General features: G+C 45.3%; 1 protein-coding gene across 2 annotated transcripts; it reads right to left on the reverse strand.

Annotated features, from left to right (window-relative positions):
• Positions 1–2,968: 2,968 nt before the first annotated feature.
• ezh2 (enhancer of zeste 2 polycomb repressive complex 2 subunit) lies at positions 2,969–25,686 on the reverse strand. Of its 2 annotated transcripts, none has more exons than XM_026180632.1 (19): positions 24,810–25,686; positions 20,786–20,909; positions 20,003–20,131; positions 19,795–19,914; positions 19,551–19,671; positions 18,003–18,182; positions 17,742–17,847; positions 13,873–14,036; positions 13,124–13,221; positions 12,803–13,046; positions 9,026–9,192; positions 8,780–8,915; positions 8,264–8,389; positions 8,003–8,181; positions 7,806–7,901; positions 7,360–7,441; positions 7,125–7,205; positions 6,965–7,049; positions 2,969–6,306 (listed from the first exon to the last, which is right to left on the reverse strand). In XM_026180632.1, the coding sequence occupies exons 2-19, from the start codon at positions 20,900–20,902 to the stop codon at positions 6,246–6,248; spliced, it is 2,292 nt and encodes a 763-aa protein (XP_026036417.1). In that variant the 5' UTR covers positions 20,903–20,909; positions 24,810–25,686; the 3' UTR covers positions 2,969–6,245. The 2 variants fall into 2 exon arrangements, with proteins under 2 accessions (XP_026036417.1, XP_026036418.1); XM_026180633.1 differs by lacking the exon at positions 24,810–25,686 and adding an exon at positions 22,607–22,626.
• Positions 25,687–27,097: the final 1,411 nt, after the last annotated feature.

The raw sequence follows: 27,097 nt of genomic DNA on the forward strand, positions 1-27,097 counted from the left end.
GCCTCGCCTCGAGATGAAGGAACGAAAACGCCCCTCCTGTCGGAACCGGGAAACCCCTTCTTCACGCTCGCCCGTCCCCGCCTCATCGTGCGACTCGAACGCTCACTTCCTTGTTGTCATACTGTAAAAAAACAACCACAGACTGAGAGGAATAAACAAGCCCCGCCCCCCAATCACCACCCCCATCCCCTTTACATAAGCGTGATGAAATAGCCTACAGCCAATCAGAGGAGAGCCGCATCCAAAGGTTTCTGCATGCTACTGCCTACCTGCGCCACAGCGACCACGAAAAAGATTCTCACGTAAGCATAAAGAGCGGAGTCGCCCGGGCCGCTGCTGCCGCACGCCCACCAGGTCGACGCCGGTCCTGTAACTTAAAGTCCGCCACTGCATCGGAGGAGGAGCCGCCGCTGAGGTCGCGTCAGAGCGAGGTCGGTGGGTTCGAGCAGGAGTCTCTGTACCGAACGGTGGACATTTGTATAGTGTGGTTCATTTTCTAAATGTGTGATGAATAAAAACAAGGAAAGATTTCTCTAATGCCCGCCTCCCCCGACACTCTGTTCACCCGTGTTTAAAGGGCTGGTACACCCTGAAATCAGTCACATGCTTCTGCTCTGGGTCAGAGGTCACAGGTCCTCAGTCACTGCACAGATAGGCTCGGGTTAATGGTGGACGGACAGGTGAGGGTCAGCTGATGAGCTCATATTGGGTTTTATTTAAATGTTTGTCTCTGATGTCCTCTTCAGCTCTCAATGTTGGAGCAGAAGCTCGCCGGCGTCTCGCTGTTTTATGGTTCACGTGTTGCTCAGAGTTTAGCTCCGCTGCTGCCACGTTCAAGCAGGTCGGAGCTGCAGCCCACCAGCTGCTGGAATATTTTTGTACTCGGAGAGACATGGTTCAGTAATGTTTGAGTTTACTCACTGCTGCTTTATAACAACTGAAAAATGTAACGAGCACTTTGACCACAGGGAGGCAGCGACCCTCCTCTCGAGCTTTGAGCTCCATGTTTCATCTCAGTGCATCATTTCTGTTTAAAACAGTTTGTTCGAGTCAGCACGTCGTTCAGTTTGAGTTTCAGTGCAGTCAGATATATTTAATATTTTGATTTAAAAACCTTAAAATGTCTGTTTTAAATAATAAATTCATAATAAAATACTCTGGCATGATGTAATTATTTAAATTCTTAAAATAAATATTTTTAAAGCTGTTGGATAAAACTGGTTTTAATTAATCACCCCGAGGATCTGCAGGCTGGGTGACACACGGGTCTGCAGACGCACACTTGCACTCATGTCGGCTGCTGCAGGCTTCAGTTTGAACACTGCTGCCAAACAGGTCGTCTGGAAGGAATGTCATTAAATGTAAAACTCTGAGATGATCTGTGTGGTTTCTATTTAAAACAGAAATGATGCACTCACACAGAAAAACGACCTGTCTGCGCTGGAATCAGTAGCATGACTAACATGCTTTTTGCACAGATGACTACCCACACCTTAGATTGCATTCAGCACTGACTCGCTGCTCCACCCTGTGGTTCAAAGCGGTATTACACGAGTGACGGTATAAAATGACCATATTTGGAGAGGTTTGAATCCTGATGAACGGAGCGTCCACAAGCTGAGCACAACACATAGACACAGGTTAATAAAATATTTGCACGTCACTGAAGTTGCAGCACACTTCCTGGAGTCACCCACCAAACTCGAAGCTTCAAACAGGTGAGTTATTAAATAAAGATCATATAAAGGTGGAGACTTATGGAGCCTCCAAGCGGCCGTTGGAGGAACTGCAGCTCTTAAAAGTTTTACCTGTGATGAAGGGCTCACACTGAGCGGATGTAGACAACAGAAAGAAAATAGTCCCTGCATGAAAAAAGCACATGAGTGTTTTTGGATATTTTAATGGGATTAGAGGCTCTCGATTTCTTTGAGCACCACAAAGTGTTTATCAAAAATGAGGCTGATGTCTCGAACACTGGGCAGCCTGGAAGATGTGAGGGGAAACCTGAGACCTCGGATCTGAAGCAGACTTTCACTTTGGGTGGTGGTGACTAAGTAGGAAACAAGTTCCTCTGCTTCATGCAGATTAGAGGTGAGATTCACTACAAAAAGACGCAAATCTGAAACTGAAATGTCCTCACTGGAGTTTCCACATCTCATTTAAGGAACCTGACAAACTTTATTCCACAGAGTTCCTGCAGATCTTTGAATTTATTAAATGCTAACAATCAGTTTATCAGGGATGTCAACAGATAATTAGGTTTATATTTAACAAATGGAGCCCAAGTTACCCATTAACACAGGGGTGGGGAACTCAAGGGTGGGTGTCCTGCAGGTTTTAGATCTCACCCTGGGTCAACACACCTGAATCACATGTTCATTACCAGGCCTCTGGACAACTTCAAGACATGTTGAGATCATTTAAATCACTTTTATCTAAAACCTGCAGGACACCGGCCCTGGAGTTCCCCACCCCTGCATTAAGGGTGTGAAATGTCACTGAGTGGATTTGAGTCATAATGTACCTCATTAGGAGCCTGGCTACGTGAGTGAGTGCAATGACTCCAACAGGAAGTCACATGTTTAAAACCCTGAAACAGACCAATCAGAAGCTGGAACTACATGTTGGCTCCAGCATCGTTTCCTTCCGTCTTATCAGACCCATAAGCTGACCCAGGGTTCATTCACCTGACAGCCAACACGTTCACAGGAACAGCATCTGTCCAATCACAGGGATATTTAAATAAAGACGAGTTCTAGGAAAGTTTTTGTATCTTTATTTTGGGATTATTTCAATATTTGCACCAGCAATAAAAGCGAGTCTCATAGATCTGAGAGTGTGCCGTGTTTCTACTCTCAGGCTGCTCATCAGTGGTGTTATAGGTTTAATGTACACTTGTGTTTCTTTCCACTAAAGAGTATGATCATAGGTTATTCTGACTACATGAAGAAAGAAAACAGACACTGGGAACAGTTTATAATATTTTAATCTGCAACACTTTGAACAACAAAAACCCCTGTAAACATTACAAAATCAGCACCTGTGTGATCAGAGGAGAGACGTGGTCCTGTTGACAGGAAGAAGAAAAGAAAATACACCCGCAGCTTTCAGTTCGGGGAGAGCCGAGGAGCACCGCTCCCCAATCTCCTCCGTGTTCAGAGACGCTCCTCAGCCCTCCAGTCACAGCAGCGTTTACACATCTGTTCATTGATTAGAAAGCAGCTGCTACAAACATCTGCATCAGCAGTAAAAGTAAAAAACACGAAAGGTTCCCGCACAGATCGACGTGGGAACCTGCGAGTGAAGCACCAGGTTTCAGAGGGCCTGAAGTCTCCCGACGACTACAGACGACACTCCGCTCTCTGTGACGTTTGTAATAAATTACAGGTGAAGAAAAGGGAGGTGGAGGAGGGGGGAGGCTGGTATTGCTACGAGTTGGTCAGACTTTGGGGTCTTTCCGAGCACCAGAATTCCCACAAGAGAAGATTCACATTGTGGAGGAAGAGGAGGAGGAAGGATCAGGGAGAGTGCAGAGGAAGGAGAGTTTTTCAAAGTAAAACTCAAGTCACTGAATTATCTGACGATTTTTTTAAGCTGTTCAAATTCAAACAGTCAAAATCCAACTGAGATGAATTAAAGCAGAGACCTCAGACTGTGGCTGAGCTCAGCTTCAGCTCGAAACACTGACGGCTCGTTAGTGCTGTGATTACATCCTTAAGTTAAAGGTGGTATACACGAGATAGAAAACGCCTCAAAGGAGGCAGAGAGGATGCTGGGAAAACTTTGATTAAATGTGCGTAAGTCAAATACAAAAAAAGACTTGTTTCCTGATTAACAGAGGAACCTCAGCGCGCTGCTGAGGATGCTGGGAAAACCCGACCCGAGTCAAAAAGCACTCGGACATGAAACTGAGGCTCCGCCCAGATTTGAAAGGCTCGCCCGGCGGCTGCGGTCAAGTGCCTGGCTGAAGGAAAGCGGGCCGGCTTAGTTTTCACGTAAGCACCTGAAGCAGAGGCGGCGTCACAAAGCAGAGTCACGTCCAGCTGGAGGCGGACGCCGGACCTCGCTTTTCACGTCGCGGTGTGTGCGAGTCACACGGCCAGAGGAATCGGAGACTGATCGAGAACGAGGCCTGGGATTCGTTTGGAGCAAATTCAGCACAAGAACAACCACAAGAGCGACTCTACGACACGCTGCAGGACATCTTTAGGATGGATCACATCACGAGAGCCTAAACTATCAGTTTCACCTGAATCTTCATCAGTTCATCAGCCTCTGATGAAGATCTCACCCACGGCCTTGGATTACTTACACTAAAGTAACTAACACACAAACCACTGAACTACAAAGAAACTGTTTTTCTCTACAGATCAAACATTAAACATCAGAACTGCCCGTCTTTGTTTTTCTGTACAGTCGTCTCTGAAGGCAGCGCGTAGACGTTCGTCTTACTGTGGACACACGGAGACGGCGTCCCGTCACTTTTATCACCGACTGGTTTAGTAAACATGCACATAAACGTCTGAACCTGGACAAAGTGGAACAATCTGGACTTTAAACGAGTTCGAGTCCCTCGGTCTGCAGCGTGACGACGCGCCGGTGATCGCGTTTGTTTCGGCTCGTTAGTTTTGTTCCTTTGGAAAAAATGAACGTTAGCACCAGATCGGCCGCTGATGGAGAGCCCGGCTGGGACACAGTCAGTGCGCCCTCCACAGTGGTTGCTTCGCACGCCACCGCAGCACCACAAAGCCGCTTCTACTCATGCTCAGAAGTCGCTGCAGTGTGGCGGTTAAGGACACGAGTGAACGATGGCGTCAGGTTTTAATCATCGTGTTGAAAATACATCAGTGCTCAGAGGGAGAGGCTGAGGATTCGAGAGCATGTCAGAGGTGCTACACCTGCTGTTCAGTGGGCGTGTCCAGCAGCTCCGACTCAAGCAAACCTGCGTCTCCGACAGATACCTGCTAATTAATGCCAGCAGCACTAATATCTTCAGTTGAGCCACAAAGATGTTTTAACTGCATTAAAAAAGCTCCAAACTGCACAAACATGATCCAGAGGTTCAGGTCACAAACTTCAATTACAGGCTCACCTGTTAAATAAGCCACACCCCCAAATTCTAACCCTAAAGAAAATCCAAACAGGCGAGTTAAACAAAAGGACCAACTCACTTTAGGAGCCTCGAGTGGAGATCACACTGATGTCAGTCCTGGAGGGTGATGTCTGATCTGAGCATTTCCCAACATCAGCCCAGTGAAACCAGTGAGAATGAGCTACACGCCCCACTCCACACTCACCTGTGTTAAACTTTCTGTACTATTTACAGAATGGACGCTAACTGCTAATCTGAGCCTCCGAGCTCGGCCTCTGGGCTCCGTCTGTGCTGTTAGCAGTCACTAACCGTTAGCCAGCAGTTACCTGTCTGTGGGTGCACCTGTGCACCTGCCGCCTGACAACCGACCCTTAACCTCGTAACTGAAGAGTTAATCCTCTCATCCAGATTTTGTCACTTCTGGCTCAAAAACAAAGCAAAAAAAATTAAACGGTGACCAAAACGCCTTCACAGAGCCAGCAGCCCACTGCACTACAGCCGTGTCCATCTTTAACGTACAGCTTCTTTTATTCTTAAAATATTCCTGTTGTTCATCGACTTTGTTTTTAGCGGTCAGCTGGTTTCAGTGTGACGCTGCTTCGTGAACGACCTCCAGATTTACAGACAGACAGTGAAGCGGCGCTCTGAGGAGTGACAGGTTCACACGACACACAGACACGCACACACAGACACGCACACACAGACACGCACACACACAGACACACACGAGGAGTACAAACAGTCTGGTCGGCGGTGTGAAAGTGGCTGGTGGAGGATTTTGGTCCCTGAAGCTTGAACTGAGAACTTTTAAAAACAGTCGGGCTTTTTTTCTCCAGAACATTTTTACTCAAAGATGAGACAGATAACAGATATTTATATATTTTTTGTCGGTGCGCTTTCAGCAGAGGGAAGATTTATGAATCCAAAGAGGAAGATTTGTCGACAAATCAAAGGATAAAAAAACATGACAAGTTTCTCAAAAACTCAGACAACAACAAATATCAGCTTCAAATATCCCCGGTTTGTTTTTCCTGAAGCTTTGTGGCGTTGTGACGAATCGTCTGAGTCTCCTGAAAGTGAGGGTGTGGTTTGTTTGTTTGTGTGTGTGTGTGTGTAAGGCCTTTGTGTCACTGAAAAACACAGGAAGTCCCGGTCAGGCGATCTCCATCTCACGCTCGATCCCGACGTACTTCAGAGCGTCGGCCTGGCTGTACCTGAGGAACAGGAAACAAACCTTTGAAATGTTTTCTGATGCTAATAAGACACAAAAGCAGAAAAACTGACCTTTTTTAAATAATAATCTTGATATGCACACACGGTTTCAAAAAAGCCAGACCAAGAAAACTTTTAGGACTCGAGTTGAAGCAGCTAAACTTCTCATCTGACTGCTTTTGAACGAGTGCCATCAAAAGCTGACGGCACTCCTGGTTATTCAACATCCTGACCTCTTGGAGGAGATCCAGAGTCATCACGTGACCCTTAAACAGTTAGACTGGCCTGACCTGGATCACAGGGAACCTTTGCACACAGACCAAAAGCTGCGTCTGTATGAGAGTCAAAACTAAAGAAATCCTCCAATACAAAGACATTTAAAGTACAACACGAAGAGCTCTGAGTGTGAGACACTGACTGCAGGTGATGTATGTAGATGAAGGCGTGTTCAAAGCACTTTGAAACATTAACCGAGCTGTTCTGCAGCTGAGACCTCCATGTGACCCTGACCTGTTTTACCACAAACACAGCAAAACTACTTTCATGCAGAGTTAACCAAAAAAAAAGCGATGATCACACGATCACAGCCTCGTCTCCATCGTCACTCAGATAAAACCTCAGGACTCTCTCAGTCAGCGATTTGACTTTTTCTTCACTGACCTGTAGTCGAAGAAGAGCTCCTCTCCGGTCTGGATGGCTCTCTTGGCAAAGATCCCGATCCTGTGATCGCCGTTCACCATCATCACTGCAGAGAGGAGAAGCAGAGTTACCACAGAGAGGCAGGAAGCAGCAGGAAGCTCCCGCGACATGGTCTTTGTACCTTTTGCATAGCAGTTCGGGTTCACCGAGTGGTTGGCGAAGCGGATCTTGTTGCCTTTCCTCGTGGCATCAACAACAAAGTCTGGAAGGAAGAGAGCATTTCTGACTTTATCCTCAAAAACAAGAGTGGAAGAATTCATTTATTCAGCAGATCAGACGCGTTTGAGCTGAATGCAGTAAAATAAAGAAGAAAGACCTCAGATGTAACAGATATATTTATCCGTGCTGTGCTTTACCGTTGTTCAGGTTGAACAGGAAGCTGCACATGTATTTGTCGTAGACTTTGCCTCTGCGGTCGGCTTCGTCCTGAGAGATGATCTGCAACAGAACGTGTTGGACGTTTAACGCGCAGCTGTGAGCACATTTATTCAGCTGTGACTCCAGCACGTGCACGGCCCTTTGGGACATGGCTCCACACAGCGGGGAGCTTGACTTTAGTAAATGAAGTCACCCAAAAACACATTACAATGTAAAACAATAAGACAAAACAGGATACAGTTTTCCTCTGCAGACACCAAACCTTCCTTTAGCAATGATGTAAATGGCCTCTGGCAGCCCTCTTGCAGTACCGTCACAGCCCACCAGAGGCCACAGTGAGAATCGCAGCATCAGATCAAAGATTCTTCAACTTCTAACCAGGTCTAAAAAAGCAGGTTAAACGACCACCATCAATCAGCCGTACCTCTCCACAGTACTCCGAAATGAACTCGTTTTTCTGCACCGGCTCTTTGATGAAGATGCCCCAGCCGGCCACATCTGACGGAGCGAGCAGGAGGTGCTGAGGGACGGGAACAGATCAGGCGGCGCTTTTAGAACGTTTGATTTCACAATAAAATGTTTTGTTTTTAGTGAACGATGATTAAAGGCTGCACGTGTTACCTTCTTGGCGCCTCTCTGGATGGAGCAGTTCTTGCAGGACACGTTCTTGCTGTCCCAGTGGTCGGCGGCGCCGCAGGTCAGGCAGAGGTCGGGGTCGCACTCCCTCACTGCCAGGTAGCAGGGGCACTGCTTGGTGTTACACTGAGCTTTGCAGCGGCAGCCCGGGAAGCGGTTCTGACCTGCAAACACGGGAAAAGCAAACCAGTGAAAACACACTCAAAGAAGATTGGTTACTTCGTTTTTCAAAATAAAAGTTCTTACACTCCGAGCTGCACTGGCAGAACTTCTCACAGAAGTTTTGCGCGGTGACGCAGGGACACGAGGAGTCGCAGGGCTGACGGGGGTGGTCACATGGCTGGTAGTTATACACGTGATTGGATGAGCCATCTGTAAGAGGTCAGATGTGGCGTTTAAGAACAGAGCGAGTTGGGTGCTTGTGATTTCTCTGAACAGCATCAACGCCCGAGCTTTGCTTCCAGTCGTCCATCTTCCTTTGGTTTAAACCTTACTGTCCAACCTTCCACCAACAAACTCTTTATGTGTGAACACCGTAAAACAAAAACAAATATGAATGAATAATTTCTCCTTTTAAAGGGAGCAAACATGACAAAAAGTAAAGACGAGGAAAATGTTTGTGCTTCTGCACAGGTAACACGGCGCCCCCTGCTGACCATTATAAAGAAAGCAGGATTAAAGTACTTCCAGTTTGACTTGATCTCACAGACGTGTCAGCAGATATAAACTATTGTAAACTTTTGTGCTGCTGTGACCTCTGACCTTTCTTCAGCTGGATCTTGCGGCAGTGAGTAGCCCACAGTCTGTGCTTCCTCTTCTTCTTCCTCGGCGGCGTGTCCTCGTCTTCAGCGGGAGCGCGAGCAATGATGGCCGACTCCTTGACCCTGAACTCGTAAACCTGCAGGACCCAGTACAGACAGCGTGTTAGACCGAGTGTGATCGTGAAGCCAGGGTCAGTTAAGACGAGCTGAAACAGACGGCGGTGAGTGCGATGAACCGGCAGCTCACCTGTCTGCAGGTCTTGGTGCCTATGAGCCGCGCGATGGCGCAGTAGTTGTCGTAGTACGTCCCGATGAGGACTCTGAAGAGAGACGCCTCAGCGCCGCTCCACTCCACCGCTTCGGCCTCACCGGACAGCTTCATCTTCACGGGAGTCTGACAGCGCGAGTTTCCCTCTGCACACATCAAATCAACACTGAGGACATTTCCAACGCCGCAGGAAATAAACCTGCATTTGTGAGGATCTTGACAGGTCATAAACGAGGGTCCTACTTTCAGGGAAGGGTCTAACAGACAGCAGTGGTAAAGGTTTGTGTCATAAAACAAGGAGCGCGATGGTCTCATGGCTGAAACTGAGCTCGCTTAAATTTCCTCAGAAGGACAAACATCTCCGAGGGATCTAAGATAAACAGCCGAGCAGTGCAACCTAAAGTTCGACTGCCAAGAGAAAGAATCTTTAGATAAAACCATGAATGAAACAAAAAGGCTTCTTATTACAAACACTGATGAATACTGATGAATACACAGACTCAGTCTGTGGATTTATCAGGAAATGGGTGGAAGATGTCGTCCCATCCAGAACAGTCAAATCCTTCCCAAATCAAAAACCCTGGATTAACGGAGATGTTCGCGCGGCACGGAACACCGCCTTTGCCTCCGCGAACACATCGGACTACAAACACGCACATTACCAACTCCGGAAGACGATCAAAGCAGCCAAACGTGAGTACAGGGACAGGGTGGAGCAACAGTTTGACAACCCGCGGAGTATGTGGCAGGGACTAAACACGATCACAGACTTTAGAGGGAAACCAGCACACCGCAGACCACGGCCTCTCTGTGTGAGGATCTAAACGTATTCTACGCTAGATTCGACACAGCGAACACCATGAGACCGGACAGTGTGCGCACCATGGATGACGTCAGTGCGCACACAGCGTGTCTGAGGAGGATGTGCGGAGGTGCTTCAGGAAGGTGAACGCACGCAAAGCTACTGGTCCGGACGGGATTCCCGGCCGCGTCCTCAGGTCACGCGCGGCTCAGCTGGCTGGAGTGTTCACGCACATCTTCAACCTTTCCCTCTCTCTGTCTGTAGTCCCAGCCTGCTTCAAAATGGCCACCATCGTCCCTGTACCCAAATCCTCCACCATCTCCTCATTGAACGACTGGCGACCTGTAGCCCTGACCCCCATCGTAAGCAAATGCTTCGAGAAGCTGGTCAAAGACTTCATCTGCTCTGCACTACCCGACTCACTGGACCCTCTACAGTTCGCATACCGCCACAACAGGTCCACTGATGATGCCATAGCCCTGACACTACACACTGCCCTGTCACACCTGGAGAAGAGAGACACGTATGTGAGGATGCTGTTTGTAGATTACAGCTCAGCATTCAATACCATCGTTCCCTCGAAGCTGGACAGGAAACTGCAGGATCTAGGACTGAGCAGCTCCCTCTGCAGCTGGATCCTTAGCTTCCTGTCTGACAGACGCCAGGTGGTCAGACTGGGCAGCATCACCTCATCCCCCATCACACTGAACACTGGTGCTCCACAGGGGTGTGTACTGAGCCCTCTCCTGTACTCACTCTACACCTACGACTGCACAGCCACTAACAGCTCCAACATCATTGTGAAGTTTGCGGACGACACTACAGTGGTGGGTCTTATCACCAACGGTGATGAGACGGCTTACAGGGAGGAGGTCAGCGCCCTGACCCACTGGTGTCAAGACGACCATCTCACCCTCAACGTCGCAAAGACAAAGGAGTTGATAGTGGACTTCCGGAGGTGCAGAGAAGTACACACCCCCATCACCATCAACGGCGCTGCTGTGGAGAGAGTGAGCAGCTTCCGGTTCCTTGGAGTACATCTGGCTGAGGATCTTACGTGGTCAGTACACACAAACAAAACAGTGAAGAAGGCGCAGCAGCGCCTCTTCTTTCTCAGGAGACTGAAAAGATTCGGCATGAGCCCCCGCATCCTCAGGACCTTCTATCACTGTGCCATTGAGAGCATCCTCACTGGATGCATCACCACCTGGTATGGCAACAGCACCGCCTACAACTGCAAAGCTCTCCAGCGAGTAGTGCGGTGCTCTGAACGGATAATTGGAGGTGAGCTTCCCTCCCTCCAAGACATCTACAGGAAGCGCTGCCTGAGGAAAGCGGGGAGGATCATCAAGGACTCCAGTCACCCCAGCCATAAACTGTTCAGACTGCTTCCATCAGGAAGGAGGTTCTGCAGCATCCGGTCCCGTACCAGCAGACTGAGAGACAGCTTCTTCCACCAGGCCATCAGACTGCTGAACACGTCATAGACACCTCAGCTTCACTACTGGAACTTTAACATTATGCACTCCATACTGTACAGTAATGCCACTGTTTTGCACATATTCAACTCTGTATATTTTATTATTATTTTTTTTTTACTATTTAATTTGTAAAAATGTGTACACACACACACACACAGGAAAATATTTAGTATACACATCCAGAAATGCATACACTATTATATATTGTACATATATTTATTAGTTTCAGGTTGGCCATTCTTGTATTTTGCTCGTTTGTGTTGTTGTGTTTGCACATCTCTGTTGCTTGTGGGGCTCGCACACAAGAATTTCACTCGCATGTGCTGTGCCAGTGTGCCTGCACATGTGATGTGACAATAAAAGTGATTTGATTTGATGTCACAGTGACTCCTGGTCAAATCGATCTCTTTGAGCCTAAATTTAAATAACTTCAAATGTCTCCGTGCACCAATATGATTGAAGTACAAGCGTCACATGACCACGTGTGCCTGCACTGTATGAAGACTCACTGCTGCTGCCTGTTGCTTTGCTTGCAAACTAGTTTGTGCAGTAACGACAGGAAGGAAGGAAAAGAGTGAGAGTGTCATAACGTTGTATGAACTCCAGGCCGTTATTGTCGTCACGTCTGCTGTTTACATCGCGTGTTTGTGACTTTATCTGCAGCAGCTTTGAAGTGCAAACAATCATCTGTGATCTGTGCTGTCAAACAAACCTCCCACAACAAGGGGGCTGCATGCCGAGGGGAAGACCCAGCTGGTACCAAGAGCATCGCTCCAGCGTTCAGCCTCTCCTCGGTGAACCGCAGGCACGGTGCAGGTTACTGCACGGATGAAGAGATGCTCGACTCAAAGAGCCTCACAGGAGCAGCAGGATCTCTTCTACAGTCTGGACTAATCACAGTTTTAAAGTCTTGATGAAGCAGCAATGTTACAGTCTTTGTTTAAAAGGGGCTCAGAAACAGACATCACTCCAGCTGGTGGTTTTTATTTATCCAAAGTCCTAAATTAGCATCAAATGAATGTGCCTGCTGTTTGGGAATCGCCCTCCTCAGAGGAAATAACTTTAACTTCCCAGGAAAAAGAATTCCTGAGAGATCAAGTTTGAGGTTCTCTGGCTGTCTCTGTGTGCTCCAGCGTTAAATTCTGCTGCCAATTCCTTCAAAGATCTATTAAAGACAATAAGGGACATAACAGAAGTCTTAATGTCCCATCAGAGCTGTAATTAGAACAGCGAGGGAGGAGATGTGATGTCAGCTTTTTAATAGCTTCATGAAAATAAACAGAACTGTTGCTGCGTCGGCAGATTCATTGACTCTCTGAGGTCATCGCTGCTCTGAAGCCTGCGCTTCACAGGCAGAAACGTTTCTGTTAGGTTTGATGGACAAACAGAGACTCTGCGTCTTCTCTGCAGACGGACGTCTGTAACCCTGTTAACATTGAACTTCTACCGTCTGTAATAACCGCCCGTCTGCACCTGAGCTGCTGGTGGTCTCGTCCTTCTTGTCCTCGTCGTCTTTGTCGTTGTCTCGCTCGTCCTCTTTGCTGCCCTCGCGGTCGCTGTCCGTGTCTTTGGTTTCAGAGGACACCGTGGGGGTGCTGGGCCGGCTGTTACTGTTGCTGTTGGGCAGCCGACCGCGGCGCCGGCCCCCGTTACGCTTGGAGGGCGTCTTTGCCCGCTCGGTTCCCACGCCTGTGGCGTACTCCCTCATCATGCCATCCTGAGGAAGCAACAGGAAGAGTGTTAATATATTTTATAACTTTTCTGTTTCAGTTTAAAAGAAAAGCAGCGACTCGCCTGCACCAGGTCCATGTAGCAGTCGATGCCACACGGGTTTTTGTCCACCAGGTTCTCCAAGTTCTTGCGCTTGTACGTGTTGGGAGTTGCATGGAAAGCTAAGAGACACGAGAGAGAGAGATGAGTGCTTCTAGGAATTCAACAGCCTCATCTGTCAAACAAGCAAAGACTCCGACCTTTAAAGATTTTATATGATGCAAACACTGCCAACAAAAACAAACTCAGGTTGGTGCCAATATCAAAAAAAGCTGCTGGCGTTTCAGCGTCGATCACATGACGTGTCGAGCAGCGTTTATAACACCATCAGCACAGAGTCGAGCAGAGTCTTTTTAGGATGTGATGTTTTATTCTTTACTTTACTGACACGATCAAACTAAAGGAATCATTACCACAAGTTATTTTATGACTGTCAGGTTTTTAATGGAAAGCTTTGAGGCCATTTTTATACCCAAGATTCTTAAAACTGGCTGGACTATGAGTTAATGTGAGGTTAGAGTTCTTATTTCATTAAAACTCCAAAGATAAGGTTTGATAACTTTTGGGGAACAGAGTGAACTTCTTGGTTTTCAGGTGGGAACATATCAGAGAAAGTTTGATTAGTACTGATGAAGGTGAGCTGCAGATGTGATAACGTCACTCTGCAGGCTGATGTGACCACATCACACAGTGACAGTTACACAGATCTCTGAGGTAGCAGTCCAGCCTGTATAACCAGGAACTGCTGTGAAGTGTATTTATTGTGCACTAACGGTGGAGGAAGCAGTCGTATTTGAAGCAGCGTCTGCAGAACAGAGTGTGGAAGGAGTGCAGGCTCTGCTCGCGCTGCACGGAGCGAGCGTTCGGACCGTCGATGTTCGGCGTGCATTCAGGCGGCAGGGCGCCGGGCAGCTGCTGCTCAGTCAGCTCCTTGTACCTGCGAATACAAACACGCACACGAGAGAGATCAAATTTACTTAAGTCAGATGAACGCAGTGAGACAAACACGCATCACTGAGTTATCAGGTTAAAACATCCCATCAGTTTGTTACTGTAAAGCTGCTCTGTGCTGTAACACTGTCTCACAACACAGACCTGAACGTAAACAGGAAACACCTGGTGTTGTGTAACAATGGATTTAAGAGTCACACCCACAAGAACTAAAGTCTGTCAGGTTAAAGATATAAATCCATAAACCAAAACAGCAGATTTAAACCCGCCCCCCTCGCCTCCTATAACATTTAACATGAACAGATGTAGGGCTGAACGATATATCGCATTTGCGATAATATCGCGACATGATCAAGTGCAATTTTCTAACCGCAAAGGCTGCGATTATACTCTGGACATGTCCAAATTCATGGGCTGCATCCTCCTGAGGCCGCATTTGTAGACCGATTACGTCACAGCGACGCGCCGAAGGCTGTCCAAATTACTACCATATCCCAGAATTCATAGCGCGGCCCAGCCAAACTCCAGTTTCCAGCAATGGCGGCCGCTACTAAGTTTTAAAATTACTCATACTAATCTTTCTGGGTCACAAAATAAACTTTTAACATATTTTCAGGCGAGAAAGTAGTTGTGTAAACATCAAATATCTGCTCGGTTTATCAAGATATCCCATATTTGCAAAAGTGCTTCGACGTTTTCAGAGGCGTCTGCTACCCACCAGCTCGACAGCTAGCCGGGAGCTCGAGGGTTACTGATGCGGCCGAGAACGGCACAACTCCCGGCACATCATTTTCAGATCACCGCGGAGTTTCGCTGCTCGGGTTAAACGTAATATATAAGTCACTTAGACAACCTAAAAATGTTATTGTTGGGCTTTTTTCAGTGTTTTGTTTGTTCGTGAGTAAATCGGTTTGGCTGAGATTAAAGTTATTAGATTAGATAAAATAAAACTTTATTAATCCCCCGGGTGGGTTCCTCCTTGGTTTTCACACAGCTGACTAAACGTCAAACAGAAAACTTATTAAACAGAAGTATGAGACAGTCGAGAATTTACGCCAGTGTCTGGTTATATTTTAGATAGCAAGAAGCAGACGGCCGAGTTTATTAAACTCCACCGAGACAGCGGTGACGCTAATCAGAACTAGACCGTCCAATTTCACGCCTTTAAATTTTAAAGGCGTGTTTGTGTGTGTGTTTATACAATTGCTATTATGTTTGCACTTTATGTGTAATGTTACTGACTGCAGAGATCAGTAAGATGTGTGTATTTTTTATTTATTAGTTTTATTTATTTAATATTATTTTTTAATTGAATGACTGTCTAGTAGTTCACAGATGTCGAAAAACTGAGTGTGGTAAAGCCACTGATTTTGTTTATGTATATTTCTGCAATCTGCACATTGTACTGACTTTCATTTTAATGTTTACACCAGGGTTCCTTGTCAGCACTTTATGCTCAGATGTTTGTAAGCTAAAAATAAACTATTGTGTATGTTCAAATATACTGTTGTGATTGAAGAAGTTAAATAAAAATGTCAGTCATCAATTCATGCATCACCTCATGTCATCATAACAGAGGTCTGTCTTCCAGGAAAGAACAGTTTAAAATTAATGTAATATAGTATTGGCCATACTATATGATGTATTGCTTGTCTTTGTTTAATAATACAGAAGACAAAGACCTTAAAAAATAATCGCATATCACATCGCAATCGCAATATTGGGGCAAAAAATCGCAATTAGATTATTTTCCATAATCGTTCAGCCCTAAACAGATGTTGATATTAAGTTTATTAAAGTACTCCACAGCTCTGCAGAGACACCGATGAATGCAGTACAGTGCACACTCACTCACACACACACACACACACACACACACACACACACACACACACACACACACACACACACACACACACACACACACACACACACACACACACACACACACACACTTTGTGAGATTTGCTGTCACAACAACAGAGGAGCTGTGAGTCAAAGTTCAGCCACTAAATATTCTGGTTTAGTACCAAGTGGGTCAAAACAAAAGAGCCTGACTCCAGTCTGCACTAATGCTCCAGCTAACACATGCACGAGGTTTAAATGTTTCTGAAAAATGATTTTATATTTATGAACTGATCCAAATTAACGTGATGCGTTTAACCCTTTATGGCCGCTCATTTTGTGCGACTCTTTTTAAAGCGGTAGCTCTGCAACCACGTAAGCTAGCACAATAATGGTTTTGCATATGAAACTGGAGGAACTGTACTTACAACTTATGCCAGTTTCCCCCTTCAGAGCCTTATAAGCCTATACTGGTGATTTTCTGTGTAGTTTCTGGGATGATTAGAAGGCCAAAGAGTTCTGGAAATAGTTTGTTTTGATGCACATGCTGCTTTTTTTTTGCAAATTTGCATTATTATATTAAATTTCCCTTTTCCTGCAGTATATAAAAATTGGTGTAGCTCAAAAATAAAACTATGAAGACACTCAAAACACATTTCCTGTGGTTGGAAACTATTTTGTACAACCTTTTTGGATAGCAAAATTTTCTCTAACAAGAAATATGTGTTTAAAAAAAAAAGTAAAAATGATTTTCAATTTTTTGTAGTTCATTGCACTTTTTGGCTATTTTTGTAGTTGCTATGGACTTAGTGCAATCATATTATTAGAATCTGGTTATAACGGTTGTACTGAGGTATAGCAACTTGAAATGCTCCCAAAAATGGCTCCACAGCATGTAAAATATAAGCTCTGGTGGATTTGGTTCTGTGGTAAGTCTTGAAGTATTAAATTGAAATTAAGTCAAATCTCGAGTTTAGTATTGTACAAATATTTTAAAGTACGTATAAGACCAACTGCTGCTCTTATATTTTGTATATATTTTACATCATAATCAACATTTTAAACACTTAAGAACAGGTTAATGTTGTTATAATTAAAAGTCTGTTTGCTGAGGCATGAACAGTAAATAAACAACATTCAAGTAAACAAACAGAAGATATGGAACAGACCATCAGCTAAACAGTTATTTTAAATACTGGATCATCCTGAACAACATCAGTATTACTGATAAATCTTTTTAAAAGCTGCTCATGACGTCTGTGTGTTTACAGAATGAATCAAAGTGGTCCTGAAAGGCTTCCAAGACATAAACAGTCTGAAATCAGACCTGTCCTGAGGTTTCCTCGTACAAAAACGTGCATCGCCTTTAATGATGCACGCCATCATCAGTTTGTCTCAACATTAGCACTCATCTGTGTGTGTGTGTGTGTCCTCTTTAGCTCACACATGAGACAGCCGTGGCTGTAGGAAGCACACATCTGACGTTCTGGCAAAATTAACAACCACCAGGACAACATCACGCCTGAGTCCATCTGAGCAATGACTGGATTCATCGTCTCCAGTGACACAACATGCAGCAATCTCAGCACCAACTGGACTTTGAGTTCCAAACACCAGTGAGATCACCTGCTGTCAATACGCCCTTTAAAGTCATCGCCTCGTCCCATCTGACCAAAGCGCCAAAACAGGACTTCTTGAAATCTCTCGAGAGGAGATCAACTTGAAACCAGGTGCTTTTTATGTTCATGGATAAATTCTTTGACCTTCTTTCATGACACATATTAGAATCAGTTCCTCTGTTATCGTCACAGCACCGACTCACTCGCACACAAACAAACCCACTGACTTTTCTTTGAGCTCCTCGGGGGAGCCCTTGTCGGGGAACATGGAGGAGATGGCCTCAAAAATCTTGTCAGAGGGAAACTTCTTGCTGGTGTCATTGTTGGTTCGGCCTGGAGACGACACACACACGCTTTCCATCAGGACACAAAACTGTCAGCTGGACCAGCGTGAATGCTACCCCCTTACAGCAGGTCAGCACAAACACGTCTTCATTGGTTATTACACGTTTCTAACTGCAGTACAGCTCCAACATCTCAGGACTTACTCTCATTGTTAACAAGCCCATCCTTGCGGGGCTCCTCTGGGTGCTCTTTGCCATCACACACGTCCATCTTGTCCACTTTAAAGTCCTGCTCTTCCTCCTCCTCATCATCCTCGTTGTCACTGTACTGTGCCAGAGCGTTGACCAACTCGACGAAGATCTCGTCGTTGATGAAGCCACACTCTGCAAAACACAACACACAGGATAGATAGTTTTACAGAGCAGCAGAGGAGCCGTTTCTCTTTCTACTGAGACGACGATACAAAGCAAATATTCATCGCACTGTTTTCCTGATGAGACACCACACTGACCAACCACACGAGCACGTTCACATTCCTGGTTTTGCGGTTTCTCTCAGATGTTGAGGGAGGACAGCAAACAGCTGTGCTGCATCAGCTCTCACATTACAAACTGCTGTGCAGAGTTTTGATAAAACGTTTAATCTCTGCTAGTTTTTTTCTGTCCCACATACTCAGAAATCTCTCTTTCAGAAACTTTGGAGCACGCCCACACAGGAGCCCGAGTTTGACAAGAAGCCATGCGAGCACCGAGCAGCACAGGACTTTCAGCTGCAACGATCTGTCACATTAAGTGATACTCAATCGTAATGGAAAACAACCAAAACTGATTACAGACGGTAATTGTGGAAAAAGTTCATTACTAGACTTCCTGAATTCAGTTTTGTTTTTATTCCTAATAGAAAACTCTGACCGGCACATTTGTTTCGAGTCTGAATGAAAAGTGAAATGTTGATTCCAAAACAACTTTGTTCCTCAGAGCAGTGGCACCGTGACTGCACACAATGTTATGCACAAAATATTTATTTTCTGCACCAATGCTTGGTAGCAACTCATTTTCATAGGGAAATGAGTGCATACGAAAAGGAAGGAAAAAAATCCATCGTCTGTGCACAAAGTTTAACACACCACAGCTAACACATGCTACAGATGACCGACTACCTGAAGAAATAAAGTATTGCCAGAAAAATCCATCGTATGGTTCCAGCAGGTTGAGCTCTCAGGAAAAAGGTGGCTAATGCTAACGAGGCTCCAGAAGCCAAACATCCACCCTGACAGACACTTTGCTTCAACAAAATGACCCATATGTTTATGGAAGCAGCTTAATGCTAACAGAGAGGAGACACGCCAGCATTTCAAATGGTTTTTCCTGTTGCCATGCTAGGTCTAGATCCTGCAAATGAGCTGTTAAAAAATGCAAACACAATAAAAAACGCTGAAAAGTTAGAGGCTCCTGTGTTCATGTACGACTCGAAATTATTGTCTTGTTCTTGTTCTGACAAACTGCTGCCGTACAGTCGTTTTTAAACCATTTTTCTGCTCTTTATATTAACCCTGGAGAACCCATGGGGTCGGCTCTGACCCCATGGGTTCTCCAGGGTTAAGATCCACAAACAAAGCGCTTTGATCCATCAGCTGATTAGTCACATTTCAGTAACTGTTTTTGCTGCCTTCAGACTGATTATCAGATGAAGTTTCATTAATTACTACTTTGGCTCTCAGACCATTTGCTCCTGCGCCCACTGACCCTCACCTCTGTCTCCGTGGACTTTGCCGTCATAGTTCTTGATGAGCTCTTCGATGAAAGTCCCGTCCTGGTCGAGGATCTCGTCTCCCATGTAGGGAATGTTATGGAGCACCGTCTCATCCTCCACCTGCAGGAGGAAACCCAGAAACGTCACACACACAGCTTCTCAGCCACCTGTGACTGTAGTATACTGTCCTGAATCCCAGCCTCAGCTGTTTACAAAGTGCAGCTTTTAAAGCTTTGTACGCACCATGAAGTTTTGCTGTAGCGGCGACCAGGAGTACATGACCGGGACCGAGGCCACGGCGTTCAGAGTCTTCAGGGGGATGACCTGTCGAGGGAACTCGGAGAAGCCGCTCTCCACGGTGCACTGCAGAGGAAGCGTGCGTTACAGTCAGGACACCGCCCTCTGAGCCTTTAGAGTATTTTTATTTTTGATACCAGTATCAACCCCTCACCTCTCGAGTCCCTCGTAAGGAGCTGACCGACGTCATGATGTGAACGGGCTGGATTCGCCGGGTTTTCCACTCCTGGTTCAAAATGTCAGTTCGCTCCATGATTTTCTGACGGTTGCTGTTGAACATGCTCTGTGACAGTTAAAGGAAATTTATATCAGTGCACAGAACAAAACACAGGGCCAGCTTCACTCTCCCTCAGTGTTACCACCCGCAGAGATCGTACCTGTGCAGGTGAGCCAGGTGACCATTTTAGCAAATAAACAGCACGTGCTGAAGCCTTTATATGGACCTTCAGCTACGTAAACTTTAATTTGGATCAGCTTTAGTTTTAATTTCTGACGGAAAAAGGTTAAAGGAGCCATAACGTCACTAACGAGACCTAAATCTGTGAGAAACTGCTGCTGTGAAAACAACTTAAAGTACTGAAAACGTTACGTAGTGAGACAAAAGCACCGTCATCCATCAGACTCCTGATAACCATCTCTTCTCCATTTTAACACCATTTATAGGACAACTCTCAGAGAGCCAATCACAGAGTTTACAGCCCCGGCTGGTCTAGTCAGTCAAAGCAATCACCGGCCCAAACACCGTGGGACACTTCCTGTTTCCACTTTCATGATTAAAAACTTTGGGCGAATAAATAAATCTGTTCTTTACTCCAAAACAACCTCAGCTAGTGCTCTTAAAAAAAAATAAAAACTATAGTCAAACAGACCCAACTTCTCTTAATAACTGCAGCATGAACGCTGCTGTGTGTGTCTGTGTGTGAGTGCGTAAACGAACCTTGACCTCGTCGGCCCGTCTGAAGCGTTTCAGCTGCCGAAGCCTCATGTACTCAGACTTCACCCTCCTCTTCCAGCAGGCGGGGCCTTTCTCCGAACGCTTCCCAGTCAGCACCATGATTCACCTGCAGCCAGACAGGAAGAGATTAGGGATCCTGAACACGACACCTTCAGGTCTCATATTTTCACACTTTTCTTGACTGGACTGTAGGGCCAAAACACTTTATCTATATAATTTAATAATTTAGGAATAAAATGTTCCTCTTGGCACAACCCAAACTTGGATCTGGTGCCCCAGACATGCAAACCAAACATACATTTGTTAAGATAATAAACTTCACCTCACGTCCAACAATCAGAGCCAACCTCTGATTTTCTTTTCTTTCAACAGCTGATGTAAAAATGATATGCTGCAAATCAAACGTCTGAAACCTCGCTGCCAGCATTCAAATGCCTTCTGTTCAATCTCACGTTACCATTCAAGTGCCAACCCCGGAGAGATTCAAGCACAGGTGGATTACTTCCTCGCACCTCCTCTGCCAAGTCCTCGTTCTCATCCTTTCTTTTAATGACTGTGTGTGAATGACAGCAGTCGTCTGTCGATCCATCTGCTGCCCGGCAGTCAGTCAGTAACCGTGAGTCTCTGACTCAAACCTCACACTTCAGATTAGACGTGACAGACGGCCGTCATGGAGATGTGGACGACTGAACCGGCCTGACACATTTCACAGCACAGAAAATAAAGAGAGATACACTGAAGCCCCTTTGGACAAGTTAAATGTGCTGGGATGTTCACACAGTAAACTCACTGCTGTGTCTTATTAGTATTTAAAACGTGGAGAGATTATTAGGCACCGTCTCAGTAATGCATATAATCAGTATCTAAACAGGCGATTATAACCTTATTTAAGGGTTGGATTTGCGCACAAAATGGAGCAAGACTATCACTGAGTCAATTTAATCCCGTACGGATTAGGGTTGGGTGATTGGACGAATATATGGACTATTGACGATGGGCTCAGCCTCAGTGGGCACCAGATCCAAGTTTTTACAAGAGCCATTTATTTATTTACCCATGAGTAAGTTTGCTAATAATGATGGAGCTAATAGAAGCAGTCAACAGCAAAAAAATGAATAAATAATAGCGCCGTTTTAACCGCACCCTCTTTCATCTGCGAGCAAATGCCCCCACCTCAGAGTGCGCCCAAATGCTTGTTGATGGAGCTGCAGAAGCTGGTGATAGCCTAGCATAGTCAGCCGGATGGTGGACACGTACATGCTCATGCAAGTTAGTCGTGCTTGAGTACTTTGCTCACACTATACGTCTGCAGCACACCGCTTTGGTTACATCCTTAGGTTCACCTCTTTCATCTGGTTTAAAGCCAAAGAAATCCCAGAATGGTGACTTTATATTTTTTGTGCTGTGAGCGCTAACACGCCGTCAACATGACTAACACGATTAACAATTAACCCATCTGGATCCCAGACTGAGTCAAAATCCCTGAAATGTCCCCGTCAACGCATTTCGGCAGTTTGTCCCAATTTTGTTCATTCTGCGCTCCAGATGTGTTGGGAGCGTTAACGATTGTAATTGTGATGACCGCGTTCAAGCCGTGTTAACGCTGACAGCGTTTTTTTGGGAAACTAGTTTGTCCATGTTTGGACTTATTCTGTGTTGTAAACGCACAAATCAGTTCGTGCATGATTACATTGCCCCGCCCATCAAAAAGTGTGCACATGCGCGAATATATCGCCCATCAGTGATTGTTGGACTGACGATTGGAAAATTGTGACATATCGCCCAACCTTAGTATGGACATACCGAGATTGGTAAACTGTGCTTGGTTTTCCTGTACAGATGTGAGGGGGAAAAAAAATCACCAACAATGCTATAAAAGTATTTTCTAATCAGCCTGTAAATGTCTGAGAATTGAGGAGAGCAGCTGCTGGACTTTCTGGAGAGGAATGTTTTCCCATTCCTGTCAAAGGAATCTAGCTGCTCAACAGGTCTGGATGGTCTTTGTTGTGTTGTTTGGTTCATTATCCTCCAAACGTTGAGCATGAATTATGGTGAGAAAGGTCTGGACTGCAGGCAGGCCACTTCAGCACCGGACTCAGCGTTCATATTTCTAGTTTCATAGGCACGAGTGGACTCCCACATCATCATGGAAGCAGACTTTGAACTGATGACAAACCGAATGCTTCCTCTCCCTTCTTGTTCCAGAGAATGTGAACTCTGCGTTTTACAAAAATAATTTCAAATTTCATATTACCTGACCTCAGAACAGAAAAGGTAACTGCCCCCCTTGTAAGTCATGAACAAACTGGGAATAATCACATTTCTTGGAAAGTCCCAATCACTTTCACTAGCCACACCCAAACCTGAGTCAAGAAATCACTTAAACAGAACCTGTTTGTCAAAGTGAAGGAGGATAAAGATCTCCAAAAGCAACACATCACGCTACAGTCTAGAGACACAGCAGCAAAACAAAGTCACTGACATCTACCAGTCTGGAAAAGAATACAAATTTCTAATGCTTTGGGACTCACGAGAACAGTAAGAGCCATTTCCCACAAATGGAGAAAACTTGGAACAGCAGTGAACTTTCCCAGGAGTGCATGGCCCACCAAAATTATTCCAAATTACTTGGCAGCTCACCCAGGTTGTCACAGGAAAAAAACCAAAAAAACAAAACAGAACAACATCTAAAGAACTGCAGGCGTCACTTGTCTCTGGTGAGCTCAGAATTCATGAAAATATTCTGGACTGATGAGACAAAAGCAGAACTTTGATTCCCGTTACATCTGTCATCAAACTAACAGCACATCATCAAAAGAACATCTTATCAATATTCAAACAAGGTGGCAGTATTAATGATGGTCTGGGGCTGCTTTAGGACCTGGACAACTTGCCATAATTAATGGTACCATAAATTCTGCTCTATCAGAAAATCCTGGAGGAGAAGGACACTTAGTTTATGCAGCAGAACAATGATCCAACACACCAGCAAGTCCACCTCTGTTGCTTTGGAACAATCTTCCTCTTCACATGGTTTTTCAGTCCAGATCGAAGACCTATTTTTAATCTCTGGCTTTTAACTCTGTGGGTGACTGACACTTTTATTCATTTTATTGTCTTGCCAAGTTTCTATATTATTATTATTGTATTGTTCAGCACTTTGGTGTGTTGTTAAAGTGCTATATAAATGATGATGATCATGAATGGTTCAAAAAAACCCAAATGCATGTTTTGGAGCAGCCTAGTCAAAGTCCTGACTTAAATAAATCGCTGCAAACATTTGACCTTCAAGATGAAGGGCTCCATCCAAAACCTGCCACATGACTCTCAAGATGACTTTTGACTAACAGGTGAAACTCAAGCTTCCTGTCATGTGTAAGCGGCACAAACTTCTATTCTTTTTGGTCTAGGCGATGTTATGAGTTTTATGGTGAGGGAAGTGGTTGAATATCGCCCCCGCAAGGCTTCTAGGCAAACAAGAGGGAAGCTTTTTTACTTTAATCAATGTGACAATCGCCTAACTTAAGGTGACACTTACTTTTACCACCACCTCCAGCCCCAGTTTCACAATAAAACCCTCAAAAGCTTGAACAAAAAACGAAAGAAAATTAAATGAGAGGTACTAAAAATTATACATCAAAAAACTGTACCAGCCTTTTTCTGTGAGCTAGCTTCGAGCTAACGATAGCTTGCGGATGTCGTGCCAAGTTTGGCTCCCCTCAAAATGTGCTTCCTCTTAGCCCTGAAACATGCTCACAAAGGTCCCAAAACACGAGTGGACGGTGGATCCATCGGAATGATTACCGTCCTCCGAGTCATTTAAAAAAAATGACGGCTTCTTTATAAGCTAGTCAATATTTACGGGGATACAAGAATTGGCACGGTACCCCGGCGAGCTAGCTAACAGTTGGCGAGTTAACAAAGATTGAGGCGCCCAAGAGCACAAAGAGCAGCCCACAACAAAAGCACCGTGAACACAGCCACGGACACTGACAGCTTCTCTCACCTCCACCCGAGCCTCTGGCCTCATCCAAGGGAGCGATCCGGATCGATGCGACAAACACGGGCAAAGTCGTCCTTTGTGCTGCAGATTAGCTCGCTCCGTGTTACGGCTAGCTGTAACGTTAGCTCGATGGCTAGCTAGCAGTTTAACTCAGGAGGAGGGAGCGACCGAGCTCGCGCAACACCCGGCTTCACGCACCCAGAGCCGGTAAATGAAATAACTCACATCGGCTCCTTCGCTCCAAGGCTGGTTAGGACACAGAAACTGTGCGTCTATGAGAGACAGTTTGGTGTCAGCCTGCTTGTAAAAAGTTATTTGGATTTCAATGTTTCCGCCTAGGCAACAGCGACTCTGTTCAAACTGGTCCTCCGCCTCACCGCCCACTACGGCTGCGGCGGATTCAAGAGGCGCCAAACGTCTAGGCCAATCACAGAACCCGATGTTAGGGTTTCCTCAGTGAGTCCTACGCGATAGGTCGAATGATATAAAAGTGTAGCCAATGAAATTTGGAGCTGAGGGCCCTGTGGCAGGGACATGTGGACAGCTTCTCTTTGTTCTCTCTTGTCAACGGGAGAAAAAACAAAATATGCAAATACACACTTTGACAGTTGAGTTAATAATATTTATGCATCACATTTGAGATCAAAGCGGTGTCTCTGACGCATGACAGCTGTCACAGCCGTGGGGCTAAACTAAAACACTTATATAAAAAAGGTTATCGATGGATTTAAGGGCAGCGGAGAGGCGACAGACAGCGCGTGGTCTCGTGCAGAACAGCTCAGGTTTCAGCAGGTGTGTGAGCGTCTCAGTGTGTCCAGAACGAGGAAACATGACGGCTGAACGGGTTTATTGAATCAATGAGAGACTCCAGTGCCACAGCCAGCAAGGGCAAGGGTCTCCAAGTTTATTTAGCCACGCCCCTCCGAGCAGCGATTGGATGACGCTTCGAAAACGTCCACATGATGCATTCACTGCCAGCGGAAACAGAAAACACAGCCGACAGATTAAAAGCATCATTAAAAAAACAATTGTGTCATTTCAAATCTTTAAGAGTAGTAAAAAATAAATAAAATGTAGAATGTTTTAATGCATTGATTTTTAAGCAATAACAATAGGGAGGGAGATGAAGAAGGCAGACTGGAATACTAGGTTACGTTAAACAGGATAAACAGAGAGTGACAGAAGAATGCAAAGGTCGTCCAGATGACATACCTGATGGAAATGTGTAGGAGAGAGGGTCGTGCAATTCTTCTTTAACTAGATGGTTTAAAATAATCATGGAGAGAGTGAGAGGATACCTGAGGTATGGAGAAAAATGTACTTGAATTGTTTTTTAAGACGAAGGTTGATGTGCAAAGCTGTAGCAACCACAGAGGGATAATGTTGTTGAGCCATATCATGAAGAAATGGTACGTTGTTGAAGCTGGAATAAGAAGAGAGGTGGTGATCAATGAGCAGCAGCATAACTTCATGCTGAGAAAGAGAACTACAGATGTGATGTTTGCTTTGAGAGTGATGGAGAAGTATAGAGAAGGTCTCAAAGAGCTTCACTTTATCTTTTTAGGATTAGAGAAAGCAGATGATAGGGCGCCAAGAGAAGAACTTATGAAGTCAGGAGTGGCACCACAGCTCCCTCTGTTGGTCGCTGTGGTGCAGATCCAGGCCTTTGTTTAAATTCAGTTAACTTAAAAGTTACAGTTTTTTCTGAATGCTTAAACCCTAACTGTGATTCTTACAGCACAATTTCTAAAACTATTGATACTTATAGCAAAACCACTCACTGAGTGTGCAAAACTAAAAGCACAAACACTGCTTTGCACTCAGTTTGCCATTTTGTAACACACACTTTGCAAACCTGTAGCTACAATCCACTGCACAGCACTCTTTTTGCAGAACTGTAAACACAACTCACTGCTTTACACTCAATTCCCAAATGATCAACGCACTCCTAGCAAAACTATACACATTTACGGCCATTATTTATACTACTTTACCAACTGTCTGGCACACTTTCACATGTGAAAACTGTTTTAGATAATTAGTTCACTTTGCAATCAGCCTAAGCACTATAATACAGGTAAGCTGTGTGTGCGGAGTACAATGGAGGGAGCAGAAAGAGTGAGAAGTAGAGGAGGCCGAGGAAGAGGACGTGGAGGTGAAGAAGTAGGATGAAGAGGACGACAAGGACAAGGAGGAACAAGAGGAGGACGAGGAGGGGGGAGAGGAAGACGAGGAGGGGGGAGAGGACGGGTAGGAAGAGTAAGAAATAGAATTGCTGATGACATCAGAGC

The sequence above is a fragment of the Astatotilapia calliptera genome, chromosome 9, assembly GCF_900246225.1.
Source record: "Astatotilapia calliptera chromosome 9, fAstCal1.2, whole genome shotgun sequence".
In the NCBI taxonomy this organism is placed as follows: Eukaryota; Metazoa; Chordata; class Actinopteri; order Cichliformes; family Cichlidae; genus Astatotilapia; species Astatotilapia calliptera.

Bases quoted from the DNA above. Each gene is read 5' to 3' on its own strand.
- ezh2 (XM_026180632.1), bottom strand. From the start codon at position 20,902: ATGGTGCTGACTGGGAAGCGTTCGGAGAAAGGCCCCGCCTGCTGGAAG. The intron at 17,848-18,002 runs GTAAGTCCTGAG...TGTCGTCTCCAG, and splicing joins TGGGCTTGTTAACAATGAGA to GCCGAACCAACAATGACACC. The intron at 8,390-8,779 runs GTCAGAGGTCAC...GACCTCTTACAG, and splicing joins CAAGATCCAGCTGAAGAAAG to ATGGCTCATCCAATCACGTG.